Raw genomic sequence first — 19,745 nt, 5'->3', positions numbered from 1 at the left:
GGCCATTGCCTCCTGGCCCGGCCTCGTTACAACCTGGGCTGCCATGCCCTGACGCGGCTGCACCGCTAGTGTTCCTACAGCTGAATCTTGCAACAATGTCCCTTTGGCGCAATCAAAAATCGATTATCCATCTCCATCATGTCATCTGTCATTCCAGGATCAAGTTTAGCCCCTCGGCACTCTCGGAAAAACAGCGCTGTGGCAAGTCTCAGTTCCATCCAAGCTAGATGAAGCCCAATACAGATGCGAGAGCCTGCGCCAAAGGGTGACATGGCTGTCTTTTGAGATGCTGTTAGTTGTGATTTATCCATAAATCTTTCGCCGTCAAACCTGCAGATTGTGAGTATACATATCAGGTATGACAACATCAAAAGAGGGCAAGCCATCATACCTATGTGCATCTGGGAAGACAGTGGAGTCTCGATGCAGTGTGTAGGCTTGCGTACTGACCCCTGTGCCTGGGGGGATGAAGTAGCCACGAACAGAGAGTCCCTTTCCGGGTACAACCCGTGGGAGCGCACCAGGGGCAGCACCGTACAACCGTAGGGTCTCTTCAATAACACTGTTCAGGAGCGGAGCGCTCTTCAGCTCATCAAAGGTCAGGCTTGGGCTTAGACCACAGACTTCAAGCTCAAGAGCTGCCCGAAGCCGTGGCTGGCTGAGCACTGCCCAAACGAGATAGGTCAGAGTGATGGCTGTTGTATCGGACCCGGCAACAATGAGATTCCCTGCTTCTGTTCGGACTGTGGAATCCTTGATTTCCGTCTTTTCCTGGCCCTGCGCCTGAGCGAGCATCTGGCTGAACAGGTTTGCTGTACTGAGTCCGTCACTGGCGCTGCTCATGTTCTGCACAGCTTTAGCGCCATGCTCGAAGACTACGTTGTCAGCATTTACTATGTCACGGATGCCTTTGAAAGGGAGGTGCCTCAAGATCGGGAAAATCCAAGATAGCTCGTTTCGGGCCACTCCACAGAGGAGGGCCGCTTGGATGGCATCGATGTACGGGGTTTGCTTGCAGCAGTATTAGCGGTCGTGGTATATGGAAGGAAACTGGGTGATGTCTACCTTGCCCAATTCCAGCATGCGGAATGATTCGCCAAACGAAAGATGAGCAATGACGTCGGTTGCCATCAGGGTCCACCATTTCAGAATATCCGCGCTGCCATTCTGAGCGTCATTTTTGATCTTGGCCACGGCGAGTTGGGTCTTCTGCCTGATCTCGGGCTCCCAGTGCGTCAGAAGCGAGTTGTTGCTAAAGGCACGAGCAAAGAGCCGTCGTCGAGCGGCGTGTTGATGCGGATCACGCATGAAGAAAATGCCAGGCTCCCTGCCTGATCTGAGCTTGTCATACCAATCAGACTTGGTGAATCCGGATCCGATCTTGTGGATTTGGGAAAAAGCCTCTAGATCGCTGATGGCTACCTCGTCGGGAGACACAAGAACGACGGGCCCGTATTTTAGGTGTAAAGAGTGGACAAAATGGATGCGTCTGCCCGCCAATATGTGCCATTTGAGCACGATAGAGGTGACATGACTATACCACGGGCCGGGAACATTACGTAGCGGCGATGTGACTGCTGAGAAAAGCCTATACGCTGCGGTGAGGATAATGACGCCAACGGCCAGGAAGGGTACCGAGGCTATGTTGATGACGCTCATTCTTGTAGGTTGGTTCTCAAGGATGCCGACTCAAGATTGCTAGAAGTTGGTTATTAGATCCAAGATTGGATGGATACAAAATCGGCGGGGAAACCGGGGGTGGAAGAGAGATATGCATGCTCGGCGGGAGGAGTTGTCGGGAAGTGGGGGTAGAGCATGGCCATCAATATACTTGGACACTTGTTACTGTACGAGCTGAGGGAGGCTACAAGACGCTGGGTTTCATTGGGTCAGTGAGCTTTGTACCTCGGCAGTTTCAAGGCGAATGTTTCGGATTGTGGCCCACTAACCCGGTGGACTGGTGGACTACCCGGGACGCAAGAATCTCTGTCTCGGATGGGCTCAGGGCTCTCTTGAGTGTGGGATGATTAGAGGGGAAATGATTTCGGAAGTTTCTCCTTGATTATCCTCTTGTACTGAGACTCATTGAGTTTGATGGTTCCTTGAAGTAAAATCCCGGTTTCTTCGCTTTCGCATTGCATCACCGTGTTATTCGAAAAGACTCGTTGTGTCCGATGAACATCCCTCCACGATCAGCCTCTCTGTTCCGTTTCCAAAGAAGCCTTGATGTGATGGGTGTCACGATTGCAAAGAGAGCACCTGTTCCAATGATTCCAAGAACATAGTTGGCCAGCAATCTCATCCAGACAGCTTCGGCAACTTGATTCTCGGTTACGACGGTCCGTAGTTGTACATCAGTTTGCCGATTATACCTGAATGTCACCGGTCCTTAAAAAAATTGACAACAACTTGGATGGCCCGGCGTTGATGAAGAAAGTGTTGTGGTTGATATAGAAGTTGTAGAAAACAGATCATCTCTCTGGCTCATAAAGGTTTGGTTAACTAACATTTGAACGGGCATCGGTAGGTCTGAGCTATATTCGGTCTTGCATGAAGTTGATAGCCAACTAGATAACCACTATAAATATGAATACAGGGCACGGATATTAAGCTTCTATCTGCGCCGATAATGAGATTAGAGTTTGGTGCTTCACCGCTTATTCCGTCGTGGGACGAGAGCTTGTCTGCGCTACACCAATAACTATTAAGAAGGCAGGAGATAATCTCGCGTGTTCGACGAAACGGTTAAGTGGTCATAGCTTATTATTGATGCTTTGAGTTAGCCTTCCCCCGCACTTCGGTCGTTGGCATGTCCATCGGATCGCTTCCAGATGGGGAAGGAGTCAGAACTTGGTCAGAGGGGGGTAAGCTTACGAGCAACCCAATGAAAATGAAGCAAGCAGAACAGAGCAGATGGTGAGCCAACTACCTAGGTAGAGATAACGCGTCACCAACCCAAAGCAGCGAGTTCAGGCCAAACACTGTGGACAGTCTGACTCCTCTCTCGATGGTTCCCATCCTCTCAGCAATGAGTAAAACTCAATCATCTCTCCATTTCACTGATAGCGTCTTCTTTTTAACCGTTACCCCAACCCAAGGTCCATGACACCATGTGGCAACCCTGGGCTTTTTTGGTTGCTGCGCTTCTAATCACACCATCTGGTGCGGACAGATATACCCCACCACTGGGAAGAGCTCGTAACGGATCGTACCATGGCATTTACAATCAACATTACGGCGTGGAAACATTTCTTGGGATCCCGTTTGCCCAGCCTCCGGTGGCCGACTTGCGCCTGCGACAGCCTCAAAGCCTCAATTCCTCTTGGCAGGGCGTGCACGATGCAACCGCGTATGGAGATTCATGTGTTGGGTATGGCGACGACACAGAGCTTGTCTCAGATGGTCATGTTAGTGAGGATTGCCTGACACTCAACATCATCCGCCCTGCTGGAACTATTGCCTGCTCTAACCTGGCGGTGCTTGTATGGATCTACGGGTGAGTTTCGAGCGTAATCTCGGCCATGTTAGTCTGACTTGAGACAGAGGCGGATTCATCGCTGGTACAAGCCGTGACCAGCGTTACAACATGACCTTTATTGTTGAACATTCTCTTCGTATGGGGAGGCCGATCATGGCGGTCAGTATCAACTACCGCCTAGCAGGGTATGGCTTTCTCTACTCAGACGAGATTGCCAAAGCCGGGCTTGCCAACCTGGGCTTGAGAGATCAAAGGTAGGTGCTCACAGACTGGAATGCAAGCGGCATTTTACACTCGCTAAACTGGCTGCAGGATGGCTCTCCACTGGATTCAGGAGAACATTGCTGGCTTTGGGGGCGACCCTGACAAAGTCACCATCTGGGGAGAGAGCGCGTAGGGCCCCCATGGCTCCCTGCCAGTGATCTTGGACTGACCGGACTTATAGTGGCGCGATGTCAGTGGGCTACCAAGTGCGTGCCTTCAATGGCAGAGATGACAAACTGTTCCATCGTGCCATGGCAGACTCTGGTGCTATCGTGGGGTTATTCGCAAGAACTACCTCAGAAGGTATTGCCCTATCTGCTAGCAAGAGCGTGTTGACCATGACTAACTGAAATTTTCTTCAGGAATCGCCAATGTCTACAAGAACGTCACGAGAACAGTCGGCTGCGACGCATCGACCGATCAGTTGCAGTGCCTTCGAGCTGTTCCGGCAGACAAGTTCAAAGATGCCATAGGAGCTTCTTTAAGTGTAGCCTCTGCCTACCGACCGCTAGTTGACGGCGATATTGTCGCAGCATCCGGAATCAAGCAGATGAAAGAGGGTGCTTTTGTCAAAGTGCCATTCATCGCTGGGGACAACACAGACGAGGGAACCGGGTTTTCCCCCTTTGGCATCAACACCGAAGCCGAACTGAGATCATACCTCGGCACGTATGAGTTCTCGGAGCAGGATATTTCAGCTCTCCGAAACTTGTACCCTGCTGGCTCTACAGACCTGGTCCTTCACAACCTGGAGCCCTGGAATGCAACCATTGGAGCACAGTGGTCCCGTGTGTCGTCCATCATTGGTGACTTGATGTTTATCGCGCCCACGTACTTCTCCACCCGAGCCTGGGTCAAGGCCTCGGATGCACCACTCTACCATTATCGATACGATGTAACACCAAATGGGGTCCCCAATGTCTGGTCTGCTACTCATTTCATGGAGGTCCCGTTCTTCTTCCACAATACAGAGGGGACAGGCTTCCCTGGCAAGTCGCCGCCTTGGCTTGGGCCGAATCCCTTCGACAACCTGCCCCAAGCCGCCTTAACATTGACCGACACCATGTGCGCAATGCTGGTATCATTTGTCCACACTGGCAACCCGAACACCTTTTCAGGTAGGCTGCCACCGTCTATTCTGGTCTACGCAGTTAGCTGACCTTTCTAGGCACCTCGGTCCAATGGCCGCGCTTTACAGCCCATGAGAAGAAGAGGATTCTATTTGCTAGCAACTTCACGACACATGTCGAAACTGATACAACCAGGACCCGTCAACATGAGTTTATCGTGAGCAAGTTTGAGGGACCGAGTTACCCTTGGAATCAAATGGGTCTGGTGTAGGCATTGAGCTTGAGTCGCAGAACTGGTAAAAGTTGAGACTACACACATAAAGCCCCCACCATTCCAGGGGTTTTTGCTACCCCTTATACTACTTAACTTCTACACGGAGTCGAAATATGAATCAAGAAGCGGGTTGCCCAGGTGTCCATAGTACAGTGCTGCGTAACATTCACACAAGCGGCAAGGCTTTGCGTCTGCTGTAATCTGAAACAGTTGTCTTGATAATTATATTTGCCCCCCTCGCCTCAACCTCTATGGGAGATGAAACATTGAAAAGGCCGCATGCCATGAACCGAGTACAATCACCGACGTCTTTGGCAGCTGCTTGCAGGGGCACAAAAAGCTTTCACTTACGGCCCACGCACATCAAGTCATGACCCTTGCAAATCTCACCCCAAATCGGATCCGACCAACCCCTCAGGAGGCCCAGACCCGCGCTAAAGGATCAAGGGGGGAGGGAGCTGAAAGTGTCAGCGCCGGGGAGAGTTGGACAACTCCGGAGCAGCCTCCTGACGCTGATCACCACGTTGCCATCTGAGTCGCGTTCTGTCTTGGCACACGCACAAGAGCTCGGCAAACCGGATCCGACTTTGGCGGAGGCCTAGATTCCAAGCTTCCCCTCACTTCTGCCGTCAATAGTCACACTTGCGCTTCCTATGTTAGTCAGGTTGGGGAGACGCTCTCTGCCGACGCGGGGTTCTCCACCCCCAGTTTTACCCCGGATTTTTCGTCTGGCCTCGGACTCCGGGCAACGCCTCCCAGTCTTTGAGTTTCCTACTTAAGGGGCTACCCACGGCCGTATTCATGATCAGCGAAGAATAGCTTGAGCGTCTCAGGTGTTTCTTGTGTAGCCACTGTCCACTCTGTTTTGTTCTCAACATTGACCGCAATGGCTTCCCCAAAACGATCCTTCGACGTGGAGATGATTGAAGATCGACCTGATCCTTCCCTCCATTGCTTATCTGAAGAAGAGCTCCTCGTTGAAAAGGCGTACGTAAACTCCTGGTGGTGTGATTCAGCATCGTTGGAAGCCTCATACTAACCTTTGTCATTTACGCAGCCTCGTTCGGAAGATCGACTATAGACTTCTGCCTATCACTGCCATCATTTACCTACTATGCTACTTGGATCGATCAAACATTGGTACGCTCCGACACATTGCCATTGGAGAGGAGAAGAGCACCTCTTTACTCACAGAGACATAGGAAACGCTCGCATCCTTAACTCGGACACAGGGGATGACATCATGCAGACTCTGGGCTTAACCTCCCATCAGTACATCATTGCACTTATGCTGTTCCTTGTGGCATACTCTCTCTTTGAGGCACCTAGCAACCTCTCCCTTAAGATTCTTTCCCCCAAAAGGTTAGTTCAGCTGCCATCTCGTCGCAGCTCGAGACGTACTGATAGTTGTATAGATGGCTTGGTTTTCTCATCTTCGCCTTCGGAGCATTCTGCATGGGCATAGGAGGAGCCCAAAACTTTGCAACAGTCAGTGCGTTGCGGTTCTTCCTCGGGGCGGCCGAAGCCGGGGTTTTTCCTGGTATGATATACTATCTCAGTTTCTGGTACAAGCCAGAAGAACGGGCATTCCGAATTGCTGCATTCCTTTGCAGTGCAACACTAGCGGGAGCGTTTGGCGGGTAAGCTTCATCATCCGTGTGTTTGTCGAAGAGCTTATACTAAGACATGTGGATAGTTGCATTGCATATGGTGTGGGGTTCATGAACCGTGCTGGTGGTTTGCAAGCATGGCGATGGCTTTTCCTTCTCGAAGGGGCTCCCTCTGGTGAGAAATCTTGTGTGCTTGAATTCCGACTTGAGCCAATAAACTGACTGCCATTCAGTAATCATGGGCGTATGCGTCTTCTTCTTTCTCCCCAGCTACCCGGAGCAGTGTGACTGGCTTTCCAAGGAAGAAAAGGCCGTCCAAAGCAAGAGGCTTGGCGAGGTGGGATCCAGGTTAGTGCTGACATTGACGGTTCGTTTACTCCAGCCAGTTTGCTAAGATCAGCAGCAAGCAAAAGATTACGTGGGTTGATGCCAGGGCCACGCTTCTCGACCTCAGACTGTATGCCCATTATTCGGCCTATATTGGGATCGGCTGTTTAATCGGCTCCTTGTCGCTTTTCGCCCCTACTATTGTCCTGGGGCTGGGATTCGAAGGGTTGCGCGCCCAGCTGTTCACGGTTCCTCCATACGCAGCCGCCTTTCTCACCACGATTGCCGCTTCAGTACTCTCTGATCGCTTCAACACCCGCGGTCTCGTGGTTGGGTTCTCTCTTAGCGTATGCTTTGTATCATTTCTCATCTTGGGTAGGTTCCAGGTCCATGGTGAAGCCTGTTGATAGACTAACGGTTTTGTGTAGCTGCTCTCCCTGGTGAGCACTTTGTTGCCAGATACATACTCTTGATCATCGGCACTTGCGGGGCATTCAGCGGTTTGCCCAGCGTCAACGCATGGATCGGAGATAACATGACAAACACTACTGCCATGTCACTGGCCACAGCCATCAACATTGCTTTCTCAGGCCCTGGTCAAATTATTGGCGTCTGGATCTACCGTCCCGTTGACCGCCCCTTGTACACCCTTGGCCATGGAGTCAACGCCGGGTTTGCGGCTCTGTCGGCCTTGCTGTGCTTCGGCCTGACTTTCTATTACCGCCGGCTTAACAGCAATGGAAAGCTGAGACCGGATGGCCGTCCTTGGGTTAGTTAAACGTTTGGCTTATTCAGTAATTGTCCCGTAGTTCGACTTGTGGGTGGACCTGTTGAACTTGAACTTGTCTGGCGTCTGGTTAGATAGCTTTGTTGGGCTCGGTGAGCCGGATGCTGGGTGAAATAGTTCCGCTTTCAGGTTGGTCAACACGTTATCAAGTCATGCTTGGCAGTAAAGGACTGAGCATAACCTCGCTTAGTAGGATCCAGACCTCCTTGGTCCCATTCTCTTCAAAATTAGCTACTTTAAGAAATCTCTGTGTGTCGGAGAGATAAAACTTTTCTCCGATGCTTCTCCTCTCCTTTCCATCTACCTAGAGAATGAATATGCGGCGGTGCCTCGACTTGATGCCTCACCCACGGTCTTCTGGCTCAGTTGTCCCTCAAGGGCCGGGCTTTAATTATAATAAAGAACACACTGTCAACACATCACAGCATCATATCCCAATGCTAACGCAGTGGCCTCATGTCTCACCCACATCGCCCCCTTCCGATAATTCATCGCCTCTCTATCAAGTCAAAGATTCAAGGGGGGATGCATGATGCCAAGAGACTTCTTAACAGCAGAATATCTGGCGTTCCAATCAGAATATAGTTATGTCATGTGCGTACTGTGATCGGCATTCCTACTCCGCGGCTAGGCATTTATGACTAGTAGCACAGCCCACATTGGGGAATCCTAGACCGAGCGGAGGCGAACAGGCCGGGTAACCTTTCTTGTAGCAACCGAGCGGAACCGCGCCCCCCTCTCTATTTCTCCGCCCGAGCAAACACGGGTATAAGTCCCCCCTGACGTGCAGACTCGGATCCCAAAGCTACCATTTCTCTCTACCAAAGTCCAGTATCTCTTGCCAGTCACTGCCCCACCCACAAGCTCACTACTATGGATACTCACGCTTCATACCCTGACCTTTCGGGAAAGGTGGCCCTCATCATGGGCATCGGGCAGACAGTTGTCTCCCACTCGACCCAATGGGGCAACGGAGCCGCTATTGCCTACCGCCTTTCCCAGAATCACGTCAAGATCTTTGGATGTGACCTCAACATTGAGGCTGCCAAGAATACCCAGTCCCGCCTCCCCGGCCCGTGCGATGTCATGGTTGCCGATGTCACATCGGCAGACGATGTTGCCAAGGTTGTCAAGGCGTGCTTGGACAAGCATGGACGCATCGACATTCTCATCAACAACGTCGGATATCCCATCTTGGGCAATGCCGTCACGCTCCCTGAGGAGGTGTGGGACAAACAGATCAACGTCAACCTAAAAAGCGTCTACCTAAGCTGCCATCTTGTCCTACCCATCATGGAGAAACAAGGGTCAGGCACCGTCATCAACAACGCCTCGATCGCCGGCTTGCGTTACCTCGGCAAATCCCAAGTCGCCTACAACAGCGCCAAAGCTGCAGTTATCCATTTCACACAGGTTACGGCAGCCGAGTTTGCTGGCAAAGGGATCACGTTGAACTGTGTTGTCCCAGGCCTAATATTTACGCCGCTGGTGGAACAATGGGAGCACAGCAGCAGCGAGACAGAGAGGAGGTCGTTTCAACAGCTCACAAACATGAAAATTCCTATGGGAAGAATGGGGAAGGCTTTTGATGTGGCGAACGCCGTCTTGTTTCTCAGCAGTGAGGGTGCGAGGTACATAACTGGTCAATCTTTGGTGATGGATGGTGGTCTTATCGTCTCAACTGGCACCTGAGCATCGCATGCTACCTCGGCGGCATATTAAATTACTCGAATACCACTTTAGAGTTAGGATGAATGACGAGAGGCCATGTAAACGGTGATCGAATTGACCCTTTGACCTGTTGCACCAGTGAAGACATAGTTAATGCATTGGAGCCATACCTCCATTGCTTGAAGCCACGAGAGTTCAAGCCGATCAGTGGAGAGGTCCGAAAACTCTACAGCTAGACTGGGAGTTATAGAGCCTCCCAGAAATCTCAGATAAACCCCAATAGCTAGATGTGGAGGATGCAATGAGCCAGAAAACCGACCGCCTTCGGCCTACCAAAACTGGCCAAAAGCCGGTCGCTCATCACCATCGCCGGGTGGGGCCACCAGCCGGTCCTTTGTGGGGCCGTTTGCCTTTACGGAACCACCTAATTTTTAACGACATCGTCTCGACGTGACCCAACGCCGGCAACGCAATACACAGACCCTTCAATCCCCTCGCATTTATCCTCGACTGAAGCTTTACGCTTTTCGAGTTACAAACACTTGGTAACAAGCCATCGCGCTGCTGTGAATATTGCGCCTCAAAAACCTGGAGAATGGATCCTCCGCCTGCGCCCAACTTTACAAATTCGACAAGCTACCACGCCTGATGACCTTGCCTCCGCTGCCAACTGTTTCCGCGCCTACATCGAGTGGCCCAACATGGATTTGACATTCCAAGTCTTCGCCACTGAGTTGAGCACATTGCCAGGCAAATATGCTCCGCCAAAAGGAGCATTACTACTCGCCTGCAACATTGAAACGGATCCAGTTCTCAGCTGCATTGATCTCCGATCAATTGACCTTCGACCAACCTACAAAGCCGGTCGCGAACCCAAAGACGGCACTGCGAGCTGAAACGGCTGTACGTTTATCCAGCGGCAAGGGGTCGAAAAGTTGCCATAGATTAAGGGCCATTGGCGTGCCCATCGTCCCAAGTCCCAAGAACCCAACCCTCATAATGATGGGCCTCAAGTGGCAGTATGTGAGCTACTAGAGAAGTTTTGAGATCAGCCTTGACTTGTAGAGCGAGCTCCCTTCATGACAGGCCGGCATTCTTTTTAAACGCAAGCGGCTTAAGAGTTGAACGGAGGATTCAGCATACTAAGTTGAAGGCGTGCGTGACAAGTCCGACCGCCGAAGCCGCACGCAAAGACCGGCAGTAACCACGTCAGCTACGCCCTTGGACTCGATACTTAGTGTTGATTACCGGGGCCAACCCATTTCTAGAGAGACTCCTCTCGAATATTTGCATCTGTCAAAGGCTGGGTGTCTACTTGCTGTCTCTGGAAATGCCAGCGACTCTGGGGCCACAATCGATCCCTCACTCATCCCGTTCCCGCAACCAATACGCCGTTTATAGCTAGCGGCTCATTTCAACCTAATGAAGTTTTACCACTGTTGAGGTCCATCACAAATGCTTTATTTATGTATGTCAACGCAATGCTACCATTGCCTCCGTAGCTAACTAGCCGAAGACTACCATCATTGAGCCGACAACCTCTGGGACAGGAGCTTCGCCAAGACGTATGACATGTCCGATCTTCTCCCGAGCAGCCAGAGTGCATCGATGCAGTGCTTCACTTGTACTTCAGCCTCCCTCATCTCATCCGGAGCATGGCCCAGTGCCTGCCAGTCATTTTGCCTGAGATCCTCCACTATCCCCAAATGATAGACCGCGGCATTCCTAAACGCCCCTATTAAAAGTATAGTCCAGGGCTCTGTGAGGATAGCGCTGCTCTTGACTGCGAAATGATAGCCAGGCAGTTGTTCTGTCGAGGTATTACCTCCCCAGACCTCACTAGCCGGGCATGTCAACTTAGCCAGTTCGGCTATGTCAACAGCAGTAGACCTTCTCATCCGAGAGGTAATCTGGGACTCAAGTCTAGCTGCCCTAGTATCTACTTTTCCAACCTCGTTGCTGTCTGCAAAGTCGATGAGGTCTGCCATCAGCATCACGGCAAGGTGCCAGGGAATGACGATACAGATGAACCACCCTTTAATCCGCGCAGGTAGAGAGGAATACATTTGGGCCAGCTCACGGAAGAAAGCTCCGTATGTGACATTCCAGCGTCGGTAAGTCGCGATCGAGCCTTGAATGATGTCGTCGACCTGTTCATGGTTGCCTTGTCGCAGGGCGTTCTGGAGGGATGATACTTTTCTGAAAAGGAGTACCTTGACAGGGACAGACTTGGTGATCACTTCGAATACCAAGTCGTGGGCAGAGGGCCAGTCGAGCCGCAACAATTTGTCGGTTTCGAAGAACTCCAGCTCGCCAAGCGCCTCTGTTTGTATGCTGTCAAAAGAAGGATCCTGGACCATGTCTGAGCGTCCCCTAGCTCTTGATGCCGAGCCATCGCAGTACTCCTCCCTGATGGCAAGGGGTCTCTCATTTGTAGATGAGGAAACCGTGTCGCACATAACCGCCAGCCAGTACAAGAGCCTTGCCGTCGCTTGCTCTTCCGGGCCTATGTTTGGAAGCGGGTTCTTGGGGTTTGAGCCCTTCCGTCTGGCTCCAGTCGTCTTTGATGAGCCTGTTTTGGCAGCATCAAGCTTAAATTTGAGTACTTGAATCTTTCGAGATGCACTCTCAATACAAACGGGAGGTCCGCCTCGGCCAAGTATGTCTACAAAACTGCAAGAAAGCGGATCATCGTCGCCCATGCCCTTTTTAGTCGTCCAGTCGGAAGCAATGCCCGCTTCTCCTGGCTGTTCCAGTTTCTCGGTCCAGTTGAAGAGTATTTCAGCATACACCACTCGATAGCATTCGATCTTAGACGCCTCAAGTAGAGCTGCTCTTGCTTGGTGCCAGGTTGCCCGCTGAAAATCCCTTTCGAAGTCGTCATTGTGACTCTCGAGGAAATCGTCTTCACTGTCGAATGAGGTCGAGTCTCCACCAAAATGTTGTTCTTTTCTGCTGTAGTTCTGGGACCATTGACTTGAGAAGGCCATTATGACCTGGTTCAACGCTTTTGAGGCTGCCCTGTCTTGAGAGGCCGTCAAGGATATCAGATTGTTGACCATCATGGCTCTATCAAGGCGAAGAACCCGTGTGTAGAACCGACTTAGAGAAAGCGTGTTGACAGAAGACGACGAGATCGTGGATTGGAGCGACAGAGTAGCGGACTTCTCCCTCGAAGCATAGCCGCCCCAGTTTCTAGTGTAAGGGCAAGTCCGTTCGGTGAGCCAGCACGCTAGGTTCGACTCGAGAACATCATGGTATATCTTCAGCAAACTCTTCGTTATGAGCCGCTTGTTGGACATTTGCATCATTGTTGTCTGCAAATCGAACTCGGATAAAGGGGCTTGACTCGCAACCACGCCAGGGCTATAACGAGCCCTTTTCGCCAACGGTGGTTGCGTGTGTGATTCGGGCGTCGCTGAAAGTGAATTGCCCTATTGAAATTAGTTGGAGACTAATTCGCCCTTCGGAACATGAGCGACATACCTGATAGACAATTCCTTTTGATACAATCTCCATCCCATCCAAGGTGGACTGCTCTTGGACCTTTGTGCGGTTGGGGCCATGGCTGATGGATTCCCGAGTTGGGGGCAGAGTCTGCAAGTCGAGAAAGTCAAGCCAAGTTCTTTCGGGCATGGGAGCAAAATTCAGAACGTCGCTAATAGGGAGTGAGCACCCATCCGCGTGGACACCACCCCCAACTGTTGTTGGTGGAGGGCAAGGCGAGTCGTGCGGGCTGGGTCTAGGTTCGGTCTCAGGGGTTTGATGCACAGGCTGAACATCGTCGCCATGTTCACTTTCTTCGAGTTTACGCTTCGGAGAGTGAGGGCTTTCGTCGGAGACTCGCGGTGAGCCCTCAGATGGCTGGGGAGATGGGCCAAGTTGGAGTAGGAATCGAGCCTCTAACCAGCGATCGTGAAGAGAACAGTGCTTCTTGGTCCTAACGCAGTATGAACAAGGTAACGGCTTGATGCTTGTGCCTAAGAAAGGTGAGAGTCAGAACATGGTCTCAACATTGGATGGGGATCCAGGGGGAAACCAACCAGGGCTGCTCTTGGGGGTGTCTTGGGTCGAGTCTATCTGTACCATGGCATTGAGCTGAAAGCCATCGCAGGCTTTCTTAGACCCTCTACACTGCTCGCATGATAGGTTCTGTCTCCTCTTCATGGACAATCCGGCCACCCGTTCTTCCGATATGATGGTCATGGTTTAAGAGCTGGAACGGTAGTCACCAAAAGCAACGCGTGTTGAACAAAAAAAGGACTAAAGAAAGCCGCAGGCGTAAAATGCGACTCATACGCATAGGCCAGCAACGTAAAAGCCAGGGATATCGGCAGCTAGGTCGTCTTTTCACATTCTCGGCTCGGCACACGTCTAGACCGACCACATGCCGCAACTGGACGAACTGAACCGAGTAATGGAGAGGACAGAGGCTACGTATGTGTTTCGGGATTGCATGGATAGCTTGATATTCCCCCGCATTCTTCTCCACCTTAGGTAGCTTGAAGGCTCCCCACCAAGTTAGTTCGCGGGGTCCGGGGACGCCCAAGATCCAAGATCGTGGAGTAGAGACACTTGACTGGGGACGGCCAAGTTCGCTTCGATGAGAGATGACTGCTCTAGATGAAGGTGGGCACATGACCCCCTCTTAGCCACCTCTTCATCCTTGGCAGGCATGGTGTCACTCTTGGCGTCTGGTACTTCGGGTTCTGTCCCAAAGAGGCAAGAGAGGAGTGGGGCGAGATCAGGGAGGTTGGCTTGAACCATGCAACCAGCTTTAGTTACGCTTCTACTGCGCTAGAGTACTACTGCAAACCCTCACGCTCACGCCGACCCTCCAATAAGACCTGGTTGAGCCATTGATGCCTCCCTTCAATCCCTGTTCTGCGGAAGTGGATAGCCGCCCATTGAATCCATCAACTGCCCAAATGTGGTCATCGAACCCATCAGGTCGTCACCAAGCCAACTATCCAACAGGTCCTGTCGTGTGCGTTCCAGCTCCCGCTTGTAACTCCCCCAGACCTTGATCAAGAGTTAGATCACCATGGCCGCCCATATACGAAGAGATGGAAACTTACCAGACAAGCAAGCCCGTGAGCGGTACCGTCGCATGCCAAGCTCGCAACAACCGACGCAACCCCCTCTGGGGTGTTGGCGTCGAGTCCGGCGTCGGTAATCTTCTGCCCAAAACCCGCTGTCAGGTGGGTTGGGGTGTAACACGGTGCTACGGAGCTGAGGCTGATGCCCAGAAATGCCGCTCGCCGAAGAGAAGCTCTTATCAGGCCAACAACGCCATGCTTAGAAGATATGTATGCAGCATTCCCGGTGGATCCAAAGTACCCAGATGTAGAAGTGACAAATACAATAGAGCCACGAGAGCCTGTGGAAGATGGGTTGTTCTGGCCAAGATAGTGAAGGCCTAGCCTCAGCGCTATCATCAATGATTAGCAATGCGACACTTGCAAGAATGGAAAGGTCGACCTACTGTTTAGTGTTCCCTTAATGTTGACATCGATTACTTTATTCGCCTCCAGAGACTCGATAGGATCGCCAGCTTCATCAATCTCTACGTCCAGCACCGGTTTGCTTTCCATGAGGGCGGCATTGGCCACAACCACATCGACCTTGGAAAACCTCTGCACCGCGGTTTTGAACACACTCACAAGATCATTCCAAGCAAGGATGTTGGCAGGGACGAAAAGGCTCCTTTCCGGATACCGAAAGGACTTGATCAAGAATGTGGCGGCATCCTTGGCTGAGGCGAGGTCAACCAAGACCACATTGGCGCCGTGCGAGTTAACCAGTGCTGCCGTGGAGGCCCCGATGCCTCGACCAGCCCCAGTAACAATTACTGTCCGGCCAGCCAAGTTGGCGAGGGTACTGGAAGAGAAATCTAATTGGTGCATGTTGATATTTGTCTGGTGGTGGTCACAATGTCGACATTGACTCGCTTTTTCGATGGGAACTTGGAGAAGAAGCGATACGCAGGCCTTTATTTATGTTTACAGGAACTCTTCAAACTCCTCAGCATCTTTGTCGTGATCACATCGGGTCTTTTGGCTGCGGTACCATAGCCCAAGGCCATATTGTAGAATCTACCGGCTATTGAGGTTGCCACACTTACCCGTCTTGGAAATCCAGCGAGTTTGACCTGCGGCTAAAGCGCCCTGCGTGAAGGATCCCCCGGAGAAGATCTAGTCGCCCCGGGTCGACTTTGAACCTTGCATCGGGAGCCTGCAGGGCATGTGACACTACGTTACGCCGTTGACACCGTCGATCGTGCGGGGTGAATGAGGGGGTTCATAAGGAGGATGGGACGCCTGTAGTCGGTACCGAACGTAGTAACTCCGCTGAGTCGCAGCGTTAGCCGACACTTGCAGGTTCCGACTCGCCGAGTTGGGCCGAGGAGGCATATCATGGAACATTGACTCAAGTTGTAAATAGCTGTGAGTGAGAGTCAAGATTCTTCCGAGTATAAATTATCTCGGCCTATCTACCTCAGCGTTTGGTCTAACTACGAATCCATGTCCTTCTCTGCCCATCCAAGCCTCTATTCTATTACTCCATCATTGCAATGCCTACAGACACCATTCTTCCCTCTTCCTCCACGTTACTGGGAAGTATTGAAGCCAATTTTACCCACACAAAGCTGCTTTCAGAGCGATGGTACCTTGTTGCACTGGCAGCCTTGGTAGGGGGGAATGATCCGGTCATCTGCAAGGACCTTTACCTCTATCTCATCTCCAAACAGGAATTCTCTCAGCCCCATCAGAGAAGAGCTCTCATCCGACGCATCCGAGAAGCTCTGATAAAGTGCATCGCCGTTGTTGGCGTTTGCAAGCCTATCGAGGCTATCCTTTCCATCAACGAGGTCGAGAGGGACGAAGACAAGGACCATAGCATCACCAGAGAGGGCTGGCAGTGTGACGACGCAAACCTTGAGCGTGGAAACGACTGGATGCAAAAGCTTTACTCGAAGAACATGGACGAGACCATGGGGTTCTTCCGTGATCACAGGGACTTTGAGTGGGTCAGCAGACACATCTCATATGGGCTGTACCTGAGCGATCGCCAGGTGCTGGATGACATTGATACTGAAATTGTTGTGTTGGCATCCATCATGATTCAGAACCTTGAAAAGGAGACGCATTGGCATATCAGGGGGTCAAGGCGGCTTGGTCTCCCCAGGGCCGATGTTGAGGCTATTCACGATTCGGTGGGCGCTATCGCCGGACACCTCGGGCTATGTTTGCACCGCGTCCCGAGCGTTGAGCAGGTAGAACGCGATGTATAGATAAACCTTCTCCAGTTCAAGTCGTTACCTGAGAAGGAGTTTCATGTTGGGAGCCATTCGTGCCGAGGTTTCTCGTGTTTGATGTGCAAGACGAATGAAGTACATGCTTAAGCTTCTACAAATGCTGTGTTTTGCCACAGCCATAAGACTATTTGCTAAGCTGGCTTTTACTTACAAACATCAGGCATAAACAAAAGCTCAGCCTCGAGCAACTACGTTGTTCCTTTCCGTCTGGTGCAGGTCGGCCTCTTAATGTTCTTCACTCGTTGAAACATACAAAGAAATCATCAATAACTATTACTCAACTATAGACCACCTGTCTCTCATCTCGAAGCTGCTTGATCTGCTCCACAGTCTTCAGCAGTGACATGTGCCAATTCGATGTCACTCCCAGTATCAAATCTCTCGCAGGGATCGTTTGAGTGTGTCGAGGCATATATGTTTGGGCAGTAGGATGAAGGGAGCCGTAGCGACGTGCCAACTTGTTGAGCGACAGGACATCCCTCTGAGACTGTATCATTAAAATGGCGTGCGGTAATATCGCCCTCTCCCCTTTTCCTATTGACTGACTGCACATAGGAGCGTCGGAGTATTGAGAGTTGCGCGAGTCGTCGCAGATATGGCCGCAAAGGGGGCAAGCAAGCCATCAGAAGACAAACATTGCTATCAAGAACGCACCAGAGTTCTATCCAAATACTACATGAGCTTCGTTCCATGCCAAGTCGTCATGAAGGGGGTTGTAGCGAACATACCGACAAGCGTGATGGATGGTGGTCCTGTAGACAGCTTGAGTTGAATGATCAAGAAGCGAGTCAAGCAAAAGGAAATATTTATGAGACCCAGTCCAAAGGTGCAGTAAACTCCAACCTTGACGACCGTACTCATTCGTACTTGGTGCAGTATTAGGAACGGGAGCAAAAAAACTAATTACCAATCCCTATTAGCAAGCGTGCGGATGGCCTCTCTGGGTGTTGGCAGGGCTGAGGCTACTCATTATATCTCCAGAAAAATGCAGAGCCCATCCGATTTGAAGGACCCTATAAGCCCGGCTAGTCGGACATACCTTGTTTGGGTCGAGCGACCTGAAGGCGAATCAGCTCCCATCTTAGGTATGGGATCTTGCCCCAATGCCGAAGGGGGCAGAGACGCAAATACTTACCAGTTGGTGTCAATGGTCCAGCAATAGAAGATACTCAGCGATATGGTCACAATCCAGGCGCAAGCAACGTATACGATTACCACCCACAGTAAAAGCCTTCGTTTGCGCAAGACGGGAGGGAACAGCTGGTTGTAAAAGGCCAAGATGGCGGCTTTGCATAGATATAAGCCCATGTAAAACGGGAAGTTGGCGATCCAAAGAAACTGATCCCTTCGTTACCACAAGGGTTCCTCCATCCTGAGGGTCAAGAGATATTATTACCTTGAGTCCCTTCTGTATTATCTCAGGGGCCCCGTTGAATGCTCTCAGGGTATAGTCAACATCCTGGTGCAAAATGCCCACCTTGGCGAGGATGATGTCCAACGACCCGATCGTCAAAGAGCAGCACCAAGCAAGAAATATCAACCCATCACTGGGCGCAAACTGCTGCCGGTTGATTCTGAGTCGAAGGTTGATTCGAGCGACAATCAGACCAGCGGCAACGGCTATCAGTAACCATTCAGTAAGCTGCAAGGACACTATCAGTATTTGACTATCCAACAAAGGGGGGATCATGAATATGCAACAAGTGGAACAAACAATTACTGATGCAGCTGTCGGATTAGTGGCCGACATGGCTCCAAGTGAATGATTCCGGCAGGATAATGACGGATGCAAAAGGTAATGGCGAGAGAGAGGGATCTGCTCTCGCCGAACATGTGATGCATGCTTGGAAAACGTGGGGTGCAGGTAGGTTGCAGTACTACGCTCATGTAGGCAAGTTGACAAATAGTTCTCATATTAAACAACCTAGGGAACCTCTCATAGCTGCATATATCGCCTAATGGAAAAAACGTCAAGCGGGGAGGAGAGAAGCTTCGGCGTCTACTCCTCCTCACGAAGGGCTTTTGAAAGCATATTTGCTTGACACGCCATGAACAGTCGAGTGCTTGACTTTCATTAAATAGCTCTACCTGAGGATCATTTAAAACTTCCAGGAGCTTCCAGGTATTATCTCTTTAGCTGAGAAAAGACGGGCGTCAACTTGTGAAGTCATGCTGAGGTCGAAGCGAAACCCGCTTCGGGTCCATGACTAAATAGGCAAGTTCCGGAAAGCCTCTTTAATGGTCTTCCTAACCTTATTTCACCATCCAATCCCTGCGCCTCCCCCACAGGAAAACGATTTTAGCAGCTCCAGGATTGCGCGGGGGCCAAAAGAAGAGTCTAGCAAAAGAGAGTTTCGTCAGTACACGTGAACATATCGACCACGACTCCCTTCCAAACCTTTATACATGTGGCCGGGCTGCAACAGAGCTTCCATCATCCTTGAATAACCTTGTTGTGATCTCGCAAAGGTAAAGGATAAACGGTCTTCTGGCTCAGTTATTCCATCGAGGGCCGGGCTTCAACTACAACAAAGAACACATTGGTAAAGGATAAACATAAGGGCATCTTTCAAGAGACCCCGAGGTATAAGGTACCGGGTCCTTCTTTCTAGATCGGTCTTTAGTATCAACCAGACTTCCTGCCGCAGATAATATCCTTAATTACTTATATACATGAAGAGCTTTGCTCATTATCGCCCATTTGCGCTCAGGAATGAAAACTTTCGAACCATTTGGCCCGTATAAAGCTCTCGTCTTCCTTCCATGCTATCACTATAATCCAGATAAATCATCAATTCCCACTCTTTCCCCGCCACGATCTCACCGCCCGCAGGCAGTGTGGAAGATATTACGCAGGAGGTGTAGACAGCACACGAAGAAAAGGGCCTTGTCGGGTACTGGGACTACGCGGCCCAGGCTATGGTTTTGAATGTGTCTAAAGGCGTT

General features: G+C 51.1%; 5 protein-coding genes and 1 pseudogene across 6 annotated transcripts, besides 1 other annotated feature; 4 read left to right on the top strand and 2 right to left on the bottom strand.

Annotated features, from left to right (window-relative positions):
- Positions 1-74: 74 nt before the first annotated feature.
- Positions 75-1,659, bottom strand: NCS54_00479400 (Hypothetical protein; the record flags this gene model as incomplete). Its single annotated transcript, XM_053150318.1, has 3 exons — positions 75-330; positions 392-1,011; positions 1,066-1,659. 3 exons carry the CDS (start codon positions 1,657-1,659, stop codon positions 75-77), a joined length of 1,470 nt encoding a protein of 489 aa, XP_053006293.1.
- Positions 1,660-3,110: 1,451 nt separating this feature from the next.
- NCS54_00479300 (Carboxylic ester hydrolase) lies at positions 3,111-5,083 on the top strand (the record flags this gene model as incomplete). The annotated part of the gene is made up of 6 exons (XM_053150317.1): positions 3,111-3,496; positions 3,544-3,732; positions 3,791-3,871; positions 3,924-4,045; positions 4,105-4,860; positions 4,911-5,083. 6 exons carry the CDS (start codon positions 3,111-3,113, stop codon positions 5,081-5,083), a joined length of 1,707 nt encoding a protein of 568 aa, XP_053006292.1.
- Positions 5,084-5,972: 889 nt separating this feature from the next.
- NCS54_00479200 lies at positions 5,973-7,792 on the top strand (annotated as a pseudogene). The gene is made up of 8 exons: positions 5,973-6,073; positions 6,144-6,226; positions 6,289-6,448; positions 6,502-6,726; positions 6,783-6,871; positions 6,930-7,044; positions 7,100-7,398; positions 7,452-7,792.
- Positions 5,973-7,792: a sequence feature.
- Positions 7,793-8,683: 891 nt separating this feature from the next.
- On the top strand, positions 8,684-9,502 carry NCS54_00479100 (Hypothetical protein; the record flags this gene model as incomplete). The annotated part of the gene is made up of 1 exon (XM_053150316.1): positions 8,684-9,502. The coding sequence occupies one exon, from the start codon at positions 8,684-8,686 to the stop codon at positions 9,500-9,502; it is 819 nt and encodes a 272-aa protein (XP_053006291.1).
- Positions 9,503-14,353: 4,851 nt separating this feature from the next.
- NCS54_00479000 (Hypothetical protein) lies at positions 14,354-15,387 on the bottom strand (the record flags this gene model as incomplete). Its single annotated transcript, XM_053150315.1, has 3 exons — positions 14,354-14,503; positions 14,560-14,912; positions 14,967-15,387. The coding sequence occupies 3 exons, from the start codon at positions 15,385-15,387 to the stop codon at positions 14,354-14,356; spliced, it is 924 nt and encodes a 307-aa protein (XP_053006290.1).
- Positions 15,388-16,055: 668 nt separating this feature from the next.
- On the top strand, positions 16,056-16,775 carry NCS54_00478900 (Hypothetical protein; the record flags this gene model as incomplete). Its single annotated transcript, XM_053150314.1, has 1 exon — positions 16,056-16,775. The coding sequence occupies one exon, from the start codon at positions 16,056-16,058 to the stop codon at positions 16,773-16,775; it is 720 nt and encodes a 239-aa protein (XP_053006289.1).
- Between the last annotated feature and the right edge of the window lie 2,970 nt (positions 16,776-19,745).

The sequence above is a fragment of the Fusarium falciforme genome, chromosome 4, assembly GCF_026873545.1.
Source record: "Fusarium falciforme chromosome 4, complete sequence".
NCBI lineage: Eukaryota > Fungi > Ascomycota > Sordariomycetes > Hypocreales > Nectriaceae > Fusarium > Fusarium falciforme.
The sequence above is the reverse complement of the archived record's forward strand: the minus strand, read 5'-3'. Positions and strand labels throughout refer to the sequence as shown.